Here is a 23,314-nt window from a genome sequence, read left to right as displayed (position 1 = left end):
TTCTTTATGTATTTTAATCCAGTGCGTTTACGTTCCAGCAGGCCATAAACTAAACCCCCTCATCACTTTGCTTCGCATACCGATACTGTACGTATTCGCCGTGTAGTATTTGATCTAATTTAGAACTGACATTGGACAAGAAACGAAATTCACTGGCTCCATGTGTAATAACTTTGAATTATTGTACATTCTCATTCCGTTTTTATGACCTGAATAAATGCGGACAGCAGGCTTTCTTCAACATTATACTGCCATCTAGCGGCGTCATTGCTAATTACAATTATTTCTTTTATAAATGCTTCAAAACTTTTTCTCACACCGGTCTTGTAAAATTAAATTTTTAAATATGCTATACAGTACATATTTTGTATATCATATATTGCGCAATAGTCATTGTGTCCACGTGGCTAATGAACACGTTTCCCAGCATCCTGTCCAGGGTCACGCGTACAAATCCCGCGGGATTCTTCGGTTTAACCTTTGACCTCGGGACGTGCAGGCCGGGCAGGTGTCAGCTGCTGCTGTCGGCGGCGCCGTGATCGGCCGCTTATTTTTCATCGTGAAACATGACAAATTATTTACCAGGGTGCGATTCAAATAGTGTAGTTTAATGACAGTTTCTTTTTAATTAATTTTTTTTTTTTTAAATTTATAGCAAAATGAAACGAAACGGATGCAGGATTTATACAACTTCGGTCAGCATGTGACACAAGTTAACTTAAAAAAAGAAATGAAAAAAAAAAACGCTTTAAGGGGTCACCAGGCTCAGATGCGGCTTTCAATCATAAAAATTCCATATTTACCACAACTGATGGTTGCCGTGGTGATGAAGTACAACATGCTGTAGTGCCTTAAACTGGTAATCCATTTTTTTTCATTATTATTACAATTTGGCACCGTCTCCCTGCCAAGACAGATTCCTAAAAAAAAAAAAAAAAAAAAAAAATACGCTCGCAAATAGAATTCACTTCAAAATAAAATTAAAATAAAATTAGGAAACCCGCCAGGCAGTGACTCTCAAGTACAATTCATAAAACGTCCTAATTATCTGTAAAATGGTTTCTATCTTTGAAAGACAGATCAAAATAAGACAGATGCTAGAAATCCATCACTTAAAAAAAATGTATAAAAAAGTACAGTGTTTCGAGTTGAGGACGTCGGGTTTTGTGCAAAGTGTACCGTCGACGTATTTAGCTTTCGCGAGGCGTCTGCACGCTGCCGTTTCCCAGGAGTCCCTCCCTCTCCGCCGCGTCGCTCTCCTCCTCCACGGCCGCCAGCCCGGCGCAGCACGGCATCCGGGCCAGCGCCGGGCGGTGGAGTCCGTTGTACAGCGCCGTCCCCAGCAGCAGGACCAAAAAGCCCAGCACCTGCAGCCCGTGGAACTGCTCCCACCCCAGCGCCAGGCTCAGCGCCCAGATCACCAGCGTGCGCAGGCTGTCCAGCACCATGCGGGTCGTCGCGCTGATCTCCTTGGTGACGCTGATGCCGGCGAAGTTGAAGAAGGCGATGCTGACCGTGTTGCCGAGCAGCGCCAGCAAGATGAGGGGGCGGAATCCGATTTGGCAGAAGGCGTCCAGCGCGTCCTCCAGGACCTGACGGGGGTTGTCGCTGAACTCGCCCACGTGGATGAAATACATGGGGATGAGCAGCAGTGACAGAACGAAGAAGCCAAAGAAACCTGGGCACAGAAAATAGCGCACAATCCATCGATTCATTTTCTTTTCCAAAAATCAATTTTACCCACGCGTCAATTTACTTTGCCGCTTATCCTCACAAGGGCCGCGGGAGTGCTGGAGTTTATCCCAGCTGTCAACAGAGAAGGTACCCTTCAAATATTTCGAGTAGAGAGTTTTTTTTTATGTGTTGGTGCTGCATATATGTGAAAGTAGCAATTGTTTGAAGGTTGCTACTTATCCATCCATCCATCCATTATTTTTGCCGCGTATCCTCACAAGGGTCGCGGAGAGTGCCGGAGCCTGTCCCAGCTGTCAACGGGCAGGAGGCGGGGTACACCCACAACTGGTTGCCAGCCAATCGCGGGGGAGATCGAAACAAAAAGCTGCACTCACCATCACACCTTGGGGCAATTTAGACTGTCCAATTAATGTTGCGTGTTTTTGGGACGTGGGAGGCAACCGGAGTGCCCACCCGGAGAAAACCCACGTAGGCACGGGGAGAACATGGACTCCACACTCCACACAAGCGGGGCCGGGATTTGAACACCGGTCCTCAGAACTGCGAGGCCAACCCTCTATAAACAGATCCTCCAATGTGCTGCCCTGCTGTTTGTTTGCCGATTTTAAAAATAAGTAATAAAAGTGCACCATTAAAACCATAATAATGATCTTGAAACATAACAAAAGTGCCATCTTATTATATTACTATTATTATATTATATTATATATCTCGGTCAATGTTGTCTGCCCTCTGATTATTATTACTTAATTTTTTAATTGATGAATGTTTAAATTTTAGGTCCATATTCGTGTCATGCTGATGCTTCCCAACACGGATTGTTGTCGATGATGACACGTATGTGACGCTTTGCCCTTTGCATTCTGCAGTATTGACTTTCCTTTTTTGGGGGGTTATCGGCAATTGAAGATATCGAGTGAAACATTCTCAAGAGTGGATATTGCTCTACCTTCAGTTCCAACAGCCCGCAGGGGATGGACGTCATGTTTGTAGACGAACTTTTCTTCTAGGACCATCTGGACCGCGACGATGACCTGAGCCATGATGATCAGAAGGTCACCTGAAGGACTCAACAGAAGAGTTACGGTTCAATTTGGGCAATTTTGAACAAATAAACTTGTAAAATTATGTCTGCCAAAAAACATAATTCACTGCCACAGACGTAAAGTTGCATTTTGTGAGTTTTTTTCAATTGAAATTTGTAATAAAGGCCTTCGCGTAGCTCCTCAGTATCAAGGCTTTGGGAATGATTTCACTATGCTGAATCGACACTAGATGGCAGTAGTTGCTTTCCTCATATCTTTGAGCCCATATCCGCTGAGACTCCATCCGGTGTGAGAAAGGGCTGTGTTGGTGAGAATATGGAGAAGGAGTTTATTTGTATTTATTTTTTTTTAAAGCAAAAGAAGATGACAAAGTCAATTCGTCACCCTTGTCTGATAAAGAAAGCGATAACGTTTCCCGGAAACATTCTCTGCCGATGTTGAGCCAGAACTTCGGAGATAAGTAAGTTTTGAGCTGGATTCTTCACGTGATTATTGTCCATTCGGGTCATGTTTGTTTTGATGCAATTTTTTTTTTTTTTTATAATTTACAGAAGGTGTACCAAGTGGGGCTATTGATTGCTGGAGATTGCGTTCACATTGACCACAAAAAGGACTTTTAGAAAGGTAAGTTTGAACACGCACACACAAAAGGTAAAGCTCTTTTTTTTTTTTTTTTTTTGCTTGGAAATAAGTATTCTCAAGAAACTAACCAATTTTCAATTGCTGTTTACTAGAGAACGTTAAAAGGTAGAAATGTACTCTTCCTGATGAAAGATGAGGGTTAAATATTTCTTTTAGTAGGTTCTATCTTTATATAGCTGCAGGACTCAATTTTCTGTAGGCCTTCAAAAATCACTCAAAATGGTCAAAAATGGCTGACAACCGGCTCTACCCATATGAGAAACACGGCTGACATTTAATGAGTTAATCACCACTTAGTTATTATAATTGTATTTTAATTTTTACAAATCCAAAAATTTGCCAGGTTGAGGAAACATGGCCTTTTTACTTATCACCGGTAATCTAATAATGCCATATTTGCAGATGAAATGGCTACCCATATGTTAAAAAAAAGGTAGTGAAGCGAAAATGCAACGTTCTTCAGAGAAAGCCTAATGATAATAAAACATTATTCATGCTTTCACAGCATCATTAATTCATTATTGATTTCCTAAAAATTAATGTTCCACATTCTTAAAAAACCAAGCCAGCTGTCGTTTAATCTGTTGACATTTCATTTCAAATGTCATCGTATTAGTTTCTTTTTAGCCCAAAGAATATATATTTTTTTACATTTTATTTCATTTACTATACACAATTACCCAATATGAACAAAATTGTTCACTTCAAGCCATGTTAAATACCAAACATGTATTTGAGCAGTTTTACACTGCTGGCAGTGTAACAATTTATCTTCCCCACTACTAATTTTAACATACAATCACCATGGTTAGCATATTTTTAAAAGAAGCAATTGGAATGAATAATAGTTGTAAACTCCTCACCGGTGATGACGTCACTGAGTTTGTGGGCGTCGTCGCGGTGCCCGCTGACGAAGTCGGCGAGGCCCACAATCACCAGACCCAGGATGGTGACGAGGATTCCGATCCACTGGCTGGTCAACAGCCGGCGCCCGAGAAACGCCACCGAAAGTAGACCCGTGAAGATGATGACGGCGCCGCGCAGCATCTGGAAACTGGAGGCGCTGGTCATGTTGAGAGCTGCACGCCCGGACAAGAAATTAACGGGACGTTAATTGGAGAATGCCGGGAAGAAAATGGGAGGATACACCGCAACGCCACAATACATTTTGCCTTAGAGTCATTTTATGTTTACGTTCCAGATTATGGGGAAAAAAAAAATATGAAATTACAGGCCATTTCTAAATTGGGAAAAAAAAAAACGTGATGCGTTCAGTTGTAGATGTTTTAGTTATTGTTTCGGCTGTGCACTTGAAAACATTTGCCCTGCTTTATGGTCAGAACTGTCAATTATGCATCTTTTGGCGTATATGTTGCAGTCTCTCACAAACATGGCAACTACTAGTGCCATAAATCGTAGCAATTAAAAATAATCCCAGTCAGTGAAGAAAATACTTTTTTTTTTTTTTTTTTGTCGATATGCTGTTATGTTTTTGGTAACAAGAGTGTGCAGATTGACATTTAACCTGAGTTCAAACCTGATTGGTCAACTGAACACAGTCACCACACCCAATTTTAAGAGGGTATGCACACTTATGGAACCTTTTTATTTCAATTCTTTATTTCCTGTCTGGAAAGGGGAAAAAAATTATGGAAAAGCTTTTAAACTACAGTGCAGCCGCGGTTCTCAAACAAATCGGTTTTCGAACAAAAATGTTGAGATTTTATTTTATTTTTATTTTTTCTTGCTTTTGTTTTCAAATCGGTACTCGAACGCCCCCGACAAAACCCGAAAATAACCGCGCGCGGCCAGACCAGCTGACCCATGATGCGCTTTATGAATTCACACCCTGCCAAAAATAAAAAAAAAAAAAACGGAAATAACATAATGTGCGTGGCCCGTCCAGCTGACCCAACCACGACGCGGTTTGTTATTGTGAATTCGAACAAACCCCCGGGAAAAAAAAAAAAAAAAACCCGTAAATAACATAACGTGTGGGGCGGTTGATTCGGTTTTCGAACAAATCACTTCTCGGACCGCCTTCTAGAATGGATTGTGGTCGAGGACCGAACCTGTACTGTATTCATCCTGGTGTCTTTTTTTTTTTTTTTTTTTTTTTTAATGCTAAAAGCTGACATTTGAACAGGGGTGTGTAGACTTTTTATATCCACTGTAGCGTTAACAAGTGTATACAAAATAGCTCAAGACCAATGGGGATCAATTTACTCTTTGTAACAATTGTATTTGTTATATTTCAGTTGTGTAATAGTACTGTACTTATACCCGCTACTAATTTTAACAATCACTACAGTAAGAGTACTATACTCTTTACTACATTTTTACTACATCTTTGGCTACTTTTCCAGCCTCTAGTTACATGTGATGCACTGCATTGCTTATCTTTACCGTATTGCCGCTACCATCAGTATTTAACAGCTGTCCTTTAAAACGTTAACTACGACACAAACGTAAAGATAATTTTGAACGACGCATCGCTTGTGCTCAAATTAAACGAGGGAGTATAAAAGGCCGCGATGACTTACCGACATACATGGTTGAGGTGGCCAACATGTCGCACATGGCGGGGGGGAAGAAGAGAAGAGGGTTGAAACTCCGGCCCGGGTTCACGCTGGGCTCGGGCCTACGCCGGTCGTGGCAAAGCAGGATGTAGAAGACGCCCAGACAGCTGAATTCTCCCAAAAACATCCCCACGGCCTGGATGAGAGACCAACAAAAAATCCAATCAGAAACCGAAAGGACAAGTTGACGCTCTCCATTTTTTTTGGTTTGGTAAATCGCTTTACAATCATAAAGTGTTTCATCTTTGATCACGTGTCACTTTGAAACTACGTTACCTGGACAAACGGGTGAGAGAATGCATGTTCGGGGTCACCGTGGCAACCCTGGGCGCTGAACGTGTCTGCCCATCTGTTACAAATGTAGACGTTATCGCAGTCAGTTTTGAAACATTTCACGCCGTTAATGCAAACATAATACTGTGTTATGATAGTGATTGAACATTATTGAAAAAAAATAAATAAATCAGTTTTTTATTTTTGCTGAAATGACACACAAATCTACAACGTTTGATCGTGAGACCATAAGAGGAAGCATAAGTGATGCGTTGTCCGTTTTAGTGCGCAAGACAACGGAACGCGGTTTCCAAAAGTGACGACGCGGCACTTTGCGCAAGCTTTGCCCGTCGCGACCAAAATCGCACAGCAGACTTTGTCACCTGATTCCTCCCGTCTGACACGACGTAGGCCGAACGGGCCGCGACGAGCGCCTTGCGTGACGCTCCCGCCTCGTCAGGTGACCGTCGTGAAACTTTAGCCGTTAAGTCGCCTTTATTGGTTGGCCCGCCCGCAATATGAGCTGCCTTGTAAAGTCTGCGCCGGCTCGGGCGATTTGAACTTTAAACTGCGCTTCAAATTCGAGTGCGAATCCCGCTCAGCTGACAAGCCGACAGCGAGCTCGAGATGTGTGAGTCGAGGCAGGAGAACGCTGACATCAGAAAAGTCAAGAAAACACAAGTATAAGAAAACGTGTGTGTGCTCTGAAAATGACGAATAGCTCCAAACGTAAAATATTTTCTATATATTTTCTTTAAGGCCTGCTCTGGAACCAGGGATCAAGAAAATTGTATAGTTGCTGGAGAGATGACTGTTTGGATTTTCTTTGAAGATAGATAATCCAGCCATCCATTTTCTTTGCCGCTTATCCTCACAAGGGTCGCAGGGTGTGCTGGAGCCTATCCCAGCTGTCAACGGACAGGACTTAACTGGTTGCCAGCCAATAGCAGGCCACGTAGAGACAAACAGCCGCACTCACAATCACACTTAGGGGCAATTGAGAGCGTCCAAACCCAAGCAAGCACGGAGAGAACATGCAAACTCCACACAGGCGGGTCCGGGATTGAATTATTTGTGAAAACAATTTTATATTAAATTATGTACATTATCAAATAATGGGTGAATGTGTTATAACAAAATCTGAATATATATATATATATATATATATATATATATATATATATGGAGCCTGTGATCCCAACATTTGACAATATTTGATCAAAAATAGAACTTCTCCCCACTATATTATCGCGCTTGCTCGTCCCTGAGTTGCATTTTGTACCTGCTGTGATCCAACGCACGTAACAGGCTGCGGCATGCATCAAGGTATCTTTCCAACGCCCCATGTTTTTCATTTATGTGGTAGTGTTTATGAGTCACTGGAGCTTCGTCTGCTAAAAAAATCGGTCTGGATCGTGTTTGCCTAGTGACGGCAGTCTAATCTGATTAGTGTACCAAAACAACAACAACAGAAGCGCGTCAATTATGGATGTACTACATAAGCACTAAGTTCGATCGACTTCTTAGCGGTTGTAATTAATTAGTAGTTACATGTATTTACGCCGAGTCGAAAAAAAAAAAAAACCCGTAGTAAGAGATCTTCCAAAACTACTTTTTATTTATTTATACAATAGAGCAACGTATTTAAGGTTTATTACTACGTTTTGTGCGGTGAACTAAATACTGTGCACTCTCCCTTCGTCGTTCTAACGGCGTTAGCCTAGCATCACAGCACAGTGGCCACCTTCGGTGTACTTACTTCGCCGACAGCGTGTTTATGGAGCCGGTTATCAGCATAAGTCCCGCGAGGAACAGCTGGTATTTGGTCCACGCCATCTCCCGGAGTGTGAACGGGGCGAATGAATCCGGGGCAAGGGAGACCACCGAGTAGTCTCAAATCTCCGTGGGATCCCAGCAGACTCTGAACGCCACATGACGATTCACGGTCAGCTGACTCCGGCGACAACAACATGCTGCTTTCAAGCGCCGTCGGAATATTTGTATTCGATAGATGACATTGATTAATTGAATTCAGATATTTTCAGTGAAATAAATGACAATTGTTGGCGAGATTTGGAGTACACTTTACGACTTAATATCTCCAACCTTGTTCACGGAATCTTGTCAAGTTAAGCGACATTCTCGGTTTTACAAAGAAAAGTGAATGTATCAGGATGGATATGTTGGAAAACACCAGGAGGAGACAAAGACCAGCTATAATTTTTTTTTTTAAACCTATGGACCAAATAAAATTTAGTGAAGAGAAAATTCTGATACTTTCAGAAAATGATACTCTGGATTTATTTTTTTTTACTATGTTAAACCTGTTTGAAATTTGCAACCCCTGCCTGGAAAGGGTTTTATAAAGCTAGTTTAAAAAAAAAAAGTCTACACACCCTTGTTAAAACCCTACATTTTTGTGATATGAAAAATGACACATCCACCATTAAAGTGACTTATAAATTTGGGAAAAAAGGGGAATATGTGAGCAAGGGGAAGTCAAAATTAACTGAACCCATTGAGAACATTGTGTACCAGAGTTGAGGCCTCAGGGTGTAGTGAGTGTGAGTTTTTCCCGATATAATAAAATGTATTTTTTAATACTTACCCTTTATAGTACACGAGCTCACTATGAGTCCAAACCACCGAGCATAAGTGAGATTTTCATCTGAATTTCCTCGATTGGGACACTTAAGAGAATTGTAACGGCAACATTGTGTTCCCTGCTCGCAGAAGCAGAACCCCTTCACTTCCACTCCGGCATCAAATGCTGACGTGGATGAAGACGCCATCACAGGCGCGATTCTGAAATGTCACATGACAGCTTCGTGCGAACGCCGCTCACCTTTCCCGCACTGTGGCTCGAGCGGCCCTGACCACTGTTATGCACCAAGGCTGCTCACGCGATGCCCGTTTGTGCATACGAAAACTGCAAATTCAGTATTACCCGCTCACAAATGGGATATGTAACCTAACCCTATATTCTCTCTAGATGGAAATATAGAAATCAAATCATATGCTGAACATATTGTACGTCACATTGGAAAATTATAACCCTAGTTGTTAGCGTTTGAAAAGATTTACAGTATTTTATAGATACTCTCACTGTACATAATGTCTGTATTTTTAAAGGAAAATCATAACTGTTTCCCTCAATGCAGAGAACATTAAGTAATTAAAATAATTTATAGTTATGGAGTGTTAATAATGTAAATAAAGCACACGTTTGCTAAAAAAGTGTTTCTAAGTGACCACTAAACTTGTGTAGTGTACTTCAAAGTTGTGTTTTCATGGGAAACTTATTATCTAGGCGATCCCAAACTTTTGAATGGGCCCCCAAAACTGATACCAGTATGAGTATTCCCTCGTGAGTCCTCACCGAAACCGATACCAAGTACTTTTCATATCCAAAAATTCAATTAACACCTACTTATGAATAAATACCTTTTGTTCTTTCTGACTCACAAATACTTTTGAGGAGGATTTACTACATGTCAGACTTTTTTTTTTTCATTAAGTATCGGTGTGTGTTATCGGTAGCCTTCAGAAGTACTCTATCTATCTATCTATCTATCTATCTATCTATCTATCTATCTATCTATCTATCTATCTATCTATCTATCTATCTATCTATCTATCTATCTATCTATCTATCTATCTATCTATCTATCTATCTATCTATCATTGCAATGTAGTAAGGAAAATCAAAATATGAATTTAGCCATTATCATCTATTCTCTCTTCTGTAATGTGGCAACTATATTGCAACTACACAGTACTGTAAAGTACAGTATATGTACATTTATTTAAAAAAAAATCAGGAATAACGACCCTGAACTGTTTATTGTTTGGGTGAAGCAAGAATTTATGTATCTGGGATTGGGGCGTTGTGATCATTGGTCGGTTAATAGGCTTCATAATAAAATCAAATCAAAATAAAGAATAAATAAGTAAACTAAAATTTCAATTTTACCCGTATCAGAATAATTCAATACTATCCACCATGAACAGTCCCATTTTTTGCTCTCACTATACAGCACTTGAAATAGTTTTAAACCCTCATTATCAACAAATTGATATGATCTTGAAAATTTGATGCCCGGTCTCTTCTCTCACTGTACAAGCTGCATATTTTATGCAGTCCATTTTCTCATCCTTTTCCTATTTTTCTCATCCAGTTTCAACCCCCCCCCCCACTCCCCGAATTCCTCTGGTGGCCCCCAGAGGAGGCCACCTCACACTTTGAAAAATGAAACCATCGCCAACCACCACCGATATTGAATAATACATAAAGTCAAGCGTGCGCGTGCATATCGGCGTTGGTTGTGTTGTGCGTTTCGGGCCGTGGAGAGAATGAAATATTTTAATCATCACGCGTTTCACATGATGAAATCTCATCCAGCTTCATTTGCGACTCTATTTGTCAGTGTGGCTTATTGTCACACGCATCAACTTCACTCGGAGCAGGAAGTGAACAAAATGCTCGGCGCGTTTTCGGCGATGACGAATTCCCGCGGTGACGCGGCGGCCGCCTGACCCGTGGGCCCGCCGTCCTCTCTGTCCGCTCCCGCTCTGCGGATCGTTAGCTACTGTATCCGCTGCGAGCACGCCGCGGCGCTTGTCGTGACCGCGTGCGAGCCACCCGGGGCTGTCGTTCGGGTTACGCAACTCGAACTCCGACGGCGCTGATGGCCAGAACCCCGACTTTGCGCGGTCGCGGGAGGCCGTCGAAAACATGTCGCCCCACAAAGTGTCTCATCCCCTTGAGAGTTTCAAAGGCGGGTTGAAACGTTTCAAGTTCTGCCTGCGTGGGTTTTCTCCGGGCACTCCGGTTTCCTCCCACATCCCCAAAACATGCAACATTAATTGGACACCCTAAATTGTCCATAGGTGTGAATGTGAGTGCGACTGTTGTCTGTCTCCATGTGCCCTGCGATTGACTGGCAACCAGTTCAGAGTGTAGCCCGCCTCCTGCCAGTTAACCCCTGGGATAGGCTCCAGCACTCAAGTGACCCTTGTGGGGATAAGCGTCTAAGAAAATGGATGGATGGAAAATAACAGGTCGAGTTCAGTTCACGTCGTGGCCGGCGACGTGCTTGTCGCGGAACTGGAAATTTGTTGAAGCGTTTAAAACGCAATCAGGCTATCAGCGGAGCGGGGGTCAACTTCCATAGATAAAGCCTCATTAATAACAATTAGTGGTCCATCCATCCATTTTCTGAGCTGCTTATCCTCACGAGGGTCACGGGAGTGCTGGAGCCAATTCCAGCTGTCATCGTGCAGGAGGCAGGGTACACCCTGAACTGGTTGCCAGGAAATCGCAGGGCACATAGAGACAAAAAGCCACTCTCACAATAACACCTAGGGGCAATTTAGTGTCCAATTGATGCATGTTTTTTGGGGGATGTGGGAGGAAATCGGAGTGCCCAGAGAAAACCCACAGAGGCGCGGGGAGAGCATGCAAACTTCACACAGGGAGGGCTGGGATTGAACCCAGGTCCTCAGAATTGTGAGGCCAACGGTTTCCAGCTGAACCACTATGCCGCCACAATTAGTAGTCCATCCATCCATTTCGTACCGCTTTACCGGGTCGGGTCGCAGGGAAGTAGCTTCAGCAGGGATACCCAGACTTTCCTTTCCCCAGAAAATTCTTCCAGTTCTTCCGGAAGGATCCCGAGGCATTCCCAAGCCATCCGAAAGACATAGTCTCTCCAGCGTGTCCTGGGTCGTCCCCGGGTTCTTTTATCTGGTGGGTCATACCCAGAACACCTCATCCCCGCCTTTGGCCACCGCCCGGCTCACATCGCACCCGACCCCGACGGCCCCTCTCACAGGTGGTGAGCCAATGGGAAGGGGGACCCATGTTAACCCTTTCGGTCTGGCTCCTGAGGGGGTTCCCGGTGACCCATGTCCAGGCAAGAGAAACCAAGATCCAATTATTGTACTCGTCATTGGGGTTTTGGAGTCGTACTTTGTCTGGTCCCTCACCTAGGACCTTTTTTACCACTGGTGACCCTACCAGGGGCATAAAAGCCCAGACAACTTGGCTCCTAGGATCATCGGGACAGACAAACCCCTCCACCTCGATCAGTTGACGGCTCGAGGAGGGACAACTAGTAGTAGTTTACGTGATTCACAAAATTTTAAACTGTTACTATCGCACTTGACTGCGATATTCATCAAAATGATGTGATGATGAGAGGTCTTGCAAAGTATGCTAACTGCTCACGTGTTGTCAGAATCGATGATGGGTCAACCGCCAAATGATTTTTAGGGGCAAAGTATTTTCAAATTGTACAGCCTAGCTATTTTGAGGGTCTGTTGTATATTGCGTTTCGTATACTAGCAAGTCTAGTGTAGCCAACGTAGAACACAGAAATCTTATCGTCGTCAAGTGTAAGATGATTGACGATTACGGTTCATTACCGCGACCTCGGACACGCGCGGTTGTCCGTATCGCACGGTAATCACCGCCGCTCCAATCTGGACCGATCACCGAGCCGTTGAGGATCTTTTCCACGAGCCACGTTTTCCGGCGGATCATCCGGGAGGACACCTAATATTAAGTGACGCCGGAGCAGGACTCACAGATATGACGCTAATCTCGGTGGAAGTCAGAAGCGATTTCGAGCCTCTCAGCGTTTTTCAACCTCCGAGATTAAACGGTACAGTCGCATCTTGCGGGGAAAACTGACACCGATTTCAGGGCCTTACGTGCTTCTGTTTTTCGATATTAATCGACACTTTACCTTAAAAACAGTCAGTAAATGACTTCTGGAGATCCACGGGATTGATTTAGATTCACATACAGAATCAATGCACACATCTGGAGAGAAGAAAGCATTTCCCTTGGCATGAAAAATGATTTTTGATTAATTTTTTTTTTTCTTGGTCTGTCAAAACAAGCTCGAGGGCTCAAGGTTGGCACATGTGACACATCACGCCGGTAGCGCTACAACAAGCGAGTGTTGCTTTTTTCAGTTTTGAACGTAACTCGTTGTGACACCGGAGACGGACGGGTTGCAGCGACCGATGACAAGATGACACTTAGTGACACCATCACGAGCTCACATTTGCGAGTTTGGTGATTGATCGGACAGGTTTCCAATCTTCGGGGAAGAACAATTTCTACGAGACGTCGGAAGACGTCTGCGGGAATTTTCACCCATCGTCCGCAAAAAAAGAAGTCCGACGGATTGATGTTGGACTCGAGATGCGTTTGTTGAGGTCCGGATTTTCAAGTGATTCCTCATTTTCGGACCTTTGTAGCACGTGCAGAAGTAATCGGTCTTCCAAAAACTGTTCCTACAAAGCTGAAAGCCGAGACTAGTCCAGAGCGTCTTAAGGTGAAGAATGAAATTTAAATTCTGTTGTTAACAACCCTGCCAAATTTGAAAGATTAAGAAAATTAGTACATAAACGAGTCTTCGAAATTGGGAAAAATCGAGCCATTCACATTCTGCTCTCGAACGCAGTGGGTGTGTCCACCCAATGCGATGAAACCACGCCCCGCTCAACGGCCAATCAAATGCCGCTACAGCATGAAAGACCTAAAAAAAAAAAAATGTCCGAAAAGGCACTCCCAAGAAGCCCCCGTCAGACTTTTTTTTTTTTTTTGCTTTCTCTTGCTCTTCTGCTTTCATCGTGTGAGGTGCATGCACTCGCAGCCAACAACGAGGCGCTCTAAAGCGGCTCAGCCAGCCCAAAGCCACGGTTTCATCCGCACACTCCTGGCTTCTACCGACAATGATGTGCTCTAAATCAGACCATCTGAATGGGAAAATGTATTTTCGGGTTGTAGGCGAGCTAGCTAGCTAGCTAACTTCATAATCCGCTTCAAGTTATGTTATGTTATGACGGTGGCACGGTGGCTCAGCCGGTAAAGCTACTTCCCCCGTGACCGGATGGGTGGACTACGAATTGTGGCGGCACAATGGAGCAGCTGGAAAGTGTTGGCCTCGCAGTTCTGAGGACCTGCGTTCAATCCCGGACCTCGCCTGTGTGGAGTTTGCATGTTCTCTCCCGTGCCTGCGTGGGTTTTCTCCGGGCACTCCAGTTTCCTCCCACAACCCAAAAACATGCAACAGTAATTGGACACTCTAAATTGCCCATAGGTGTGATTGTGGGTGTGGCTGTTTATCTCTATGTGCCCTGCGATTGGCTGGCAACCAATTCAGGGTGTACCCCGCCTCCTGCCCGTTGACAAGTGGGATAGGCTCCAGCACTCTTGTGAGGATAAGCGGCAAAGAAAATCAATGGATGGATTATGTTAAGACATGGTCTATAGATTACTTGTGTTAATTATAGCTATTATTAAAGTCTGCATCATTTGTTGTGGCAAGCCTTTCTAAGCCTGGTTTGCATAAATCCTGTAATGCTCTTGGAAATAATTGCAATGTAATATTCATATTTTTCTGTACAATTTCAGACTAAGCAGCTACAAGTTCCTTTAAATATACAGTACCAGTGCCAAACCCCATACTTTAGCTCCAACACCCCACCCCCTTTTACTCCTCGTTTTACCTGAAAGACACTTTTCATATTAAAAATAGTCAAAATATTTTGAAATCCATATCTTTCATTGATCAATGACGACACGCAGTACACTACACACGACAGATTCATCAGCCACAATTACATTTTTTTTTGGTGTATTGTACCAATTATTTGATACATTGCGACGTTGCTATTTTCTCCGTGTCGTTCATCCACCATATTAAAGAAAAACATGATAATTAAAAATAAAAAATGTTGGAAATGAAGGCCTTCTATAATGAGAAACTTCCAGTTGCAGTCCAGATTTGAACTGAAGCGAACAAAGTTGCTCGCAGGCCTCACTGCGCGGGAATCTGTCTTGCGCCCGCGGCTTGTACGGCGACAACTCCGACTCTGTGCGTTTCTCAAGCCGCAATAATTACAGATCATAATTTTGTACGGGTGGCGAACTGTACCGGATTCAGCGGCGACAGTGCTCCGAGGTGACGGTTATGCAACGGCGCGGGTGTCGCAGCGCGGCACAAGGTGACGGATGCTTTCCGCGATACATTTTCACGGGTTTAATCATATTTATTTCAGTCCAATGTATTCGATTTGAATTTTGACACGCGGATCCCGGCCTCCGATTTGTTTTCACTTAATTTCCAGTCATAATAAATCAAATAGTTTCAGAATAAGATCGCAACCCTCGAAGCGCATTCCGCCGTTCGATCCCTGGGGAAAATAAACCACCTTGTTTTGATACAAAACAGAGACCGCTGCCGTTATATAACCGCGCAATACCCGTTGTCAATCATACTACATAGTACAGTGCAGTACATCGTGTATTGTAAACTTAATGCAACATAGCCAGGCTTGTTTATCCCAATCCTGTGTAAGATTCCTGCCTTGCTCTGCTTAACCTTACGTAGCCTGCAAAGGTAAATCATGTGTGTCAACCTCCATGATTTTTATTAAAATCTGGACCAAAATTTCAAATGGTCATATCATAAATTGTAACGTTGACGGACGCAGGTGTCAAACTCGAGGCCCGGGGACCAGATCCGGCCCACCGCATTTTACGCGGCCTGCAAAGGTAAATCATGTGTGTCAACTTTTTTTTCCAAATCTGGACCAAAATTTCAAATAGTCACATCATGGATGAAAATGTTAACATACTGCAATCATTTTTTGTCTCACCAAACATCAACAGTAGTTGAAAAACCCATTAGCCTCGATTTCTGCTTGCAAAACTGCTCCATAAAATTCACGTGTAAAGTATGATTAAAAATTATGGTTTCTCCGAGGGTCTTAACTACAATGTAACCCGTGACAAAAATGAGTTCGACACCCCTGCTTTACTCAGTGTGACCAATTCACATTCTCATAGCTACTATTAAAATAAACACCCCAAAAAATTACCAACAAATCTATAATAGGAGATTCTTTGCACCTAAACTTTTAATTTGACCGTATTTACAAACTTTACAGAGACAATATTGTTTTGTCGGTTTCCTAATAAACTCTGACCTTCAGCCAACAATGAATAACGAAACTCGAATGCACCAAGTATTGTTTTACACCAAAATACGTTTTATTCAGAAAAAAAAAAATAACTAATTGTGTTAATATACAGCCGCACACGTTGTTAATTGCAGTCCTTCTTTCAGGGACAACGATAATTTGCAGTAAATCGGTATCTGTATGTAGAAAAATAAACGTGTCAGAAATAAATGTTAGCATGACTTGTTGAGTGGACCGTTGTAAAAAATAAAATATAGACATAAAAATAAATCCCAGGGCTCAGGGGGAGGTAAAGGACACGCACTGCATTCAAGACCTGAAATAGTCCGACGTGTGATATTTGAGCAAAGTGCATGAGCTTCAAACTCTTGAGGCCATTTATTTCACGAGTTTTACCGCCAATAATCTCCGTCATCGACATTAGACATATGTTTTAAATAATACGCGCACAAAAAAATGTGGTTTCCGTACAACGAGAAACAAATGTGCACTGACTTCCAGTGTCAAAGCATACACGACAATCTTCTAAGGTGCAGCAGTGAAGTAGATATGATTTTCTAGTATGTACAAAGTGAGTTTCCATGCAATAACGGCGATTATCGGAAAAGAACAAATCAGCAAGAAAGGTGGAATCAATTCGTTTGTAGAAAACGGTGAGGTCCGATTGGAGTGACGGCGTGTCACGAGTGTCCCATCCCTCCATATTTGATTCTGAACAATCATTCTGAACTTTAACATAAAGTATCTCAGAGAGAGGGGGAAAAAAAAAAAGATGAAGACCATCGAAAAATTTGGCTTGAACGCAGCGCAAAGGAAACGACACTGGATCGTGAAAGCAATATTTTTGCTCGGTTCCGGTGTCCGAATATGTCCAGTTTTCATATTTTGTCTTTTAAATGCGTAAAACATATTGAACCAGAGTCTGTTTGGAGAGAAATGTCGACGAGTCATTAAAATATTTCAATTTAAGATATTTACATGTGATACCTCCTGCCCCCTTTGTCCCTTTTCACCATTGTTATGTAATACAAATAATATCAGAAAATCACAATGAACAAGCAAAGGTGAGTAACAAGAAAGTTCAGTATCAATAAAGTTTTTAATTTTTGTGTTTCGTTGAGTGGGGTATTTGTCAAGGCCCTATTAAAAATATTTATACAGTGGAACCTGGATAGAACACACTAATAGGGATTGGGTGGCGGGGGGTACACTATATCTGATGATTCAAAACATGGAAGCAATTTATTGCTCGACAGTACTAATTATTGTTCTGTACATTTTTATTTTCATGGCCCAAAATGTGGAGTAGAGTATAAAGTGAATAAATCTAAATTAAAAGTCTTAAAAATGTTTGAAAGATTCACATTTTATGCTTGATCATCATGACATTGTTGACGTTCATCAGTCATCCCTGTTGAGTCGCTTTCATGAGCCGCAGGGAATTAGTGTGCTGCCTAATTCCAAATCAGTTGGTATAGGTGAATGGTTTGACCCCCCCCAAAAAAGTTATTGGAACAAAAATACCACGTTCCAGAATCCAGACCCTTGTGTTTTTACTCCTTAGAGTTAAGACTGAAGCCTTGACACTCTCTCTCTCTCCATACACATAATAGATAAACTGTACCGTAATTTCCGGCCTATAAGCATGCGACTTTTTTTACACGCTTTCAAGCCTGCTGTTTATGCAGTGACGCGGCTAATTTGTGCATTTTTTTCTAACGGCCGCAAAGGGCCACTCGAGGGGAAAAGGTAAGAGTGAGACCGGTGGAATATATGTACCGAGGAAGTGACTTTTACCGGCCCTGTTAGCGTGGCGCTAGTGCTAGCGTTAAACTCTCTGTGACCGTCTTTGTAAATACCCCATGTTTCAATATCAGTTTTCAACGTGGGCACTTGCGGCTTTTACACGGCTGCGGCCCACGTAATGTACCAAATGGTATTTCCAGGTGCGCTCTGTTGGCCGGGAATTACGGTAATCATTACGACATGGTCGCCACATCAATGCCCCACATTCAACATGGCCGCCACATAGGCACGGGAGGCACGCCTTTTGAAACGGGATCTAGTTATATTGCGTATCTGTGACCCGGAAATACTCAGCCCCGTGTCACATTCACTGCCGGCTACCGTTTCTGGAAGTAAGGAAACTATTTCTCGACACATTGTTCAATCCTGATGGCCCATTTTATCTGTTTTATTGTGGTTCCACTGTACTTATTGACTTATTTTTTTTTTTGAAAACCCACCACTCCCCAAACTATTAACAAAAAAAGATGTATAAGTATTAAAAAAAAGTCAGGGGGTTTAGAGGAGATGGATATCAAAAAAGTATAGAATTTGGTGTCGATCCAAATCAGCAGTACTGCATATGGCATTGGCAGAGGTCAGTCCATCCATTTTCTGCACTGCTTTTCCTCGGTAGGGTCATGGCTGACCCGGAGCTTAGCCCAACTGACTTAGACGAGTTGTGAGGTACAGCCCGGACTGGTCAACAGTCCAATCGCCAATCGCGGACTACATCCAGCGAACCAATCATCTACGCTCACATCCAGACCTAAGGACAATTTAGTCTGGAATGAACCGAGGAAATGTTTCAGGGAGGAACCTGGATTACTTGGTGAAAACTGCAGAGGATTTGAACCCCCAGACTTCAGAACTGTGAGGCAAACAAACTAACACACTGCCTGTCTTCACAGAGGTCTGCATTCTAATTGTAAAGGACTTGTGCTTAGTTCATGGCACCTGCTTCATGATTGCGCTATTGAACCACAGCGATGCAGACACCTGGTGCCTCTTTAGAATGAAGTTGTGATCTCCCGAAGTCCAGACCCAATCCGGTACCACACTCCCTTTACCGCACAGTACTCCCAAGTGAGTTTGAAACCGTCTAGATGGAGCTCCTTCTCTTATTGAGTCTCCTGTATACACTGATGCTGTGGAGACCAGTGGACACCGAGCTGATGCCGGAGTGGGGCTGCAGACTGCACATGCAGCCGTTGGAGTGGACGGGGTCGGAGAAGGCTTCTCCTTGCTCCACGTAGCTATCGGAGTTGGAGAGGTCACGTGGGATGATCATCGGGATGGAGTATTGCAGCTTCTCCCGGCTCTTATACCAAAGGCAAGAGCACATGGACTGGAAGTGGAGCACCTCGGCGTAAACGTTACGCAGTCCCCGACTGCCGCCTCCCATCGCGCTCCCTCCGACACACCCCGACGCCGTGGAGGACGGAGACGCTTGGTCTGCGGCGCAGTGCGCGCGTCTGCCGGCCTGGCCGTTGTGGGCCAGTAGAGCCCTCTGCTCGGCGTCCCTTTTCTCATCCTCGGCGTTCATGGTCATGAAGCGGAGGACGACCAAGTTGAGGAAGGCCCCGATCACGGCCAGGCCCGTCAAGATGTAGATGAAGCTGAAGGCCACGTAGTCCGGCTTGGTCTGCAGGGCGTGGTCGTTTTGCAGCGCCACGTAGTCGCCGAAGCCGATGGTGGTGAGAGTGATGAAGCAGTAGTAGTAGGCGTGAAAGAAGCTCCACCCCTCGAAGTGAGAGAAAGCCGAGGCCCCCGCGCACAAGGTGCTAATGCACGATATGAAGCCCACCGTCACCATGTTGACCATGGACACCTCAGTCCGCCTCATGCCAAGGCACTTCTTCAGACGATGGAGAAGGAATCTAACGAAGGTGTTGATGCGTTCGCCCACGCTCTGGAACATGACCAAGGTGAGGGGGATGCCTAGGAGAGCGTAGATCATGCAGAACACCTTCCCCCCGTGTGTGCTGGGGGCCGCATGGCCGTATCCTGCGGGACACAAGAGAGACAGTTACCGGCGCGGAACCAATTCAATCAAGCTGTCCACCATGACGGGAGCTGCGAGACGGACAGTCGGCCTGGAAACGTGATAAAATTCAAAAACTTGATTTCACAAAAAACAGCAGACGGAAACGAGAACGGAGAAGGCCCAGCAGCGTGGCCGAGTATTGGCGCCGTGTACAGGAGAGAGAGTTTGAATAATTCCTTGACGATTGTTCTCTACAGAGTGGTCTCGCCTAATCAATGCTTTTGCACCCAATTAGCCTTCTGCTTTTTTTTTTTTTTAACGCAGCTCAAACGAAAAGGACACCGCAGGGTTCGTCCCTAGGCTGTGGTTTTGTAGAGCAGCGAGCGAGAGCGAGAACGAGAGAGAGAGAAATGACCCCGTTGTACTTGCACACGGTCCTCTCAAGGTTTATGCATTCTGGATCATTAAGTTTGTCTGCTTCTTAAGCTGTTGGGTATCAGTTGTACTTTGCAAGTAAGAAACCCTTGAGCAAGCATTCAGTATTTTCTTGCCTCACATATGGTACATTAAAAAAAAAAAAAAAAAAACTCTCCAAGGCAGATCACCTGCCTAAAATCTCCCCCCCAAAAAAGTAACTACTGTACGCTGAAACAATGAAAAGGAATACTAGCTGCTTAAACGGTACTTTCTGTCATTTAGTGGCAAAATATTGAATTGTTCTGTCACAAAAAGTTGCTGCCATAGATAGATGATCAAATGGGGGCGGCACGGTGGATCAGCTGGAGTTGGCTTCACGGTTATGAGGTTCAAGGTTCAATCCCGCCTGTGTGACGTTTAAGGCCCCATAGCTCAGTGGTTAGAGCGTCGGTTTGGTAAACCAGGAGTCGTGAGTTCATATCTCATTTCCTTTCATATCTCAACCCCAAGAGGGTTGCGTCAGGAAGGGGCATCCGGCGTAAGAACTGCACCAAACAAATATGAGACGGGACAAGCCGAAAGAAACTTACGATAGATAGATCAAAGATGCATTATTTGTAGGTAATGTGTTCTGCTGTGAGGATTCCGCTTCCTCCCAGTCCAATATGTATTCCGTGTACGTTGGCTGAAGAGTCTGCATACTGCAGGTGTGAAATCGTGGTGGGGAAAAACAAATGTTTACCCGAGTGGAAAATAATTTTGCGTCATACCTCAAATTTGCTGTTTTTCTTCAATTTTCAATGCCGCATCTCCCGAGGCTCAGGCTTGTCTCTTAACATGCTTTCCGTCATTATCACGTGAACGGCAACATAAAAATTGCATCACCTTTGCGCTCAGAGCCTTTGAATGATTGATTATGCCAAAGTATCGAGCGAAGGGTGGGGATTGGGGGGCTTATCAATGTCAATGGCAGCGGAGCGCAATCGCCCGCTCTCACCTTCCTTTGTGGTTGAAGCCGTTGCAAAGGATCTCTTCCGTGTTTTTCTGACGTTGCTAACATTTACCGTTACGTACGTAATCCCTAAGACCGACTCCGTTTACGACCTTCGCTTGCAAACGACTTTCAGAGGGAGGAGGGAAAATAGTCATTAAATAAATTGACGTGAAATGTAACACCCGGGAAGATTCGATTCGCCCTCGAATTTATTTGACTGATTTGAATCCGCCCGTGTTCATTTCAGCAGATGGGCGCACATCTTAATTCGGCACTGGAGCTTATTAACCTTCACTCAGAGCTCCAAATTGATAATATAATCACGAGTGCCGGGGTTCATCTTTCTGGTCTTGTCAGTGCTTGTTTGTCACAAAGATAAAAAGCCCCCTTCAAGACAAAAGACCACCCACTCGTTAATTAGGCACGTCGAAGTGTGCGCTTGCGAAAGACATCAAAAGAACGGCATTGCGCGAATTGGGCAGCTCGGTCTCGTCATCCAATTATACCGTCATTGAGGACCTTGGGCCTGGTTTGTTGTTGACATCAAACCGTGGTCCAGAACCGACCCGTCAAGCAGGACACTTCTGAGCACAATGGACCTTTCCGATGGCGAGCTTAAGCTCCGCCCCCTTAGCCAATTCCCAAAAGCTTCCAAAATGGCGATTGAACAGAACATGTTTGAAGTCGATTCTCTATCGCGTATTCCAGATAATATTGCGGTATGTTTTTTTGCCAAACGGGTCAGAGAGAGTTCTACAGAGAGGTCTCAACTATTTCACGCAAGGATATGTACACGGAATTAAGATTTTTGACGGATCAGGACGCGATGTCAAAGTTACAGCGAAATGTTGGCGATCGATGCAAAAAAATAGTTTGACTCCTCACAAACTTCATATTGAAATCCAACAGGGTAAAATAGTGGAATCGTACAGCGCATGTAAAGCGCGGTGAGAACTTTTTACTTGGAAAGATCACGAGTAATATCATTGCAGTCTTTATAAGTGAGCGGGTGTATTCATTTGACTTGGCTTGTAATAGAACCCAGTGCTATGTCAGATGTGATACAAATATACAAATAGACATTTTTTCTTGCATGACGTGGCGCATTTACGTATCCCTAACCCGAGTCTTCGGCATAAAACATGACACACTTCGTTCAGCTGGTCAGTGATACGCCAACAAAGTTGTTCTCCTGCAATGTATAAAGTACTGATAATAATTCAATCAAACTCAGAGAAGGTACTTCTCCCTGACTTACCTTCGAACATACAGCCTTGTGTTTGCTGATATTGTTCACATTTAGTTGTACCTGCGCTCTTCCGTGAGCCTGAATCCATCGGAGACGCTTCGTCAACCGTGTTTTAGTCTTTGGAAATATGAATCAACCGCTTGTAAGCTAGCAGGATATCTTTCATCAGAATTGCACGTTCCCCAAGCGCATCTGAGGACCATTTTCTTCGAAACATAAATTTTTCCAAGCGCACCCTACTGCCAACCGGCGTTGCTTGTGCAACAATACGGCGAGAGGGGCGTGTCAAGCCGGGGGTTAAGACAATGCGGCTATCTGATTGGCTATTACTGTACGAGTGATTGACAGGCCGGAAAGGCCCATGAGTTTTGCAAATGGTGCAGAAATACGAAGGCAGGTTGGGGCAATGACATGAAAAAGAAAATTGCAAGAAATAAATTATGGTAAAATATTACATGGTAAATGTCACATAAATAATTTTCGTTTTGTTTTCACATAGAAAAAGAAAATTCAGAACTTTCGGATGATATAGCAAATTAGATGAGAAAAATTTAAACGTAATCTGTCAGCAAATGTAACATTTCTAAAAAGCATTTTACATTTTATACAAATAAAACTTTATTTTCTCATTGATCTATGGCAAGGAAG

The 23,314-nt window shown here is 43.6% G+C and overlaps 2 protein-coding genes and 1 long non-coding RNA gene across 5 annotated transcripts in view; 1 reads left to right on the top strand and 2 right to left on the bottom strand.

The window, feature by feature from the left end:
- Positions 1 to 560: 560 nt before the first annotated feature.
- Positions 561 to 8,135, bottom strand: slc35f6 (solute carrier family 35 member F6). Its single transcript, XM_061811455.1, has 6 exons — positions 7,995 to 8,135; positions 6,239 to 6,311; positions 5,927 to 6,098; positions 4,247 to 4,462; positions 2,645 to 2,755; positions 561 to 1,678 (listed from the first exon to the last, which is right to left on the bottom strand). The coding sequence occupies exons 1-6, from the start codon at positions 8,069 to 8,071 to the stop codon at positions 1,191 to 1,193; spliced, it is 1,137 nt and encodes a 378-aa protein (XP_061667439.1). The 5' UTR covers positions 8,072 to 8,135; the 3' UTR covers positions 561 to 1,190.
- On the top strand, positions 2,789 to 8,093 carry LOC133496196 (uncharacterized). Its single transcript, XR_009793740.1, has 3 exons — positions 2,789 to 3,201; positions 3,293 to 3,365; positions 7,955 to 8,093. It is a non-coding gene; the product is annotated as an uncharacterized LOC133496196 (long non-coding RNA).
- A 6,957-nt stretch (positions 8,136 to 15,092) lies between the features above and the next one.
- LOC133496193 (potassium channel subfamily K member 3-like) overlaps positions 15,093 to 23,314 on the bottom strand; it is a 55,357-nt gene continuing 47,135 nt past the window's right edge. For all 3 annotated transcript variants that reach the window (XM_061811452.1, XM_061811453.1, XM_061811454.1), the window contains one exon: positions 15,093 to 20,026. In XM_061811452.1, coding sequence (XP_061667436.1) covers positions 19,122 to 20,026 — 905 coding nt within the window. In that variant the 3' untranslated portion in view covers positions 15,093 to 19,121. The remainder of the gene's footprint in view (positions 20,027 to 23,314) is intronic.

Source organism: Syngnathoides biaculeatus, chromosome 23 (assembly GCF_019802595.1).
Source record: "Syngnathoides biaculeatus isolate LvHL_M chromosome 23, ASM1980259v1, whole genome shotgun sequence".
Lineage (NCBI taxonomy): Eukaryota > Metazoa > Chordata > Actinopteri > Syngnathiformes > Syngnathidae > Syngnathoides > Syngnathoides biaculeatus.
The sequence above is the reverse complement of the archived record's forward strand: the minus strand, read 5'-3'. Positions and strand labels throughout refer to the sequence as shown.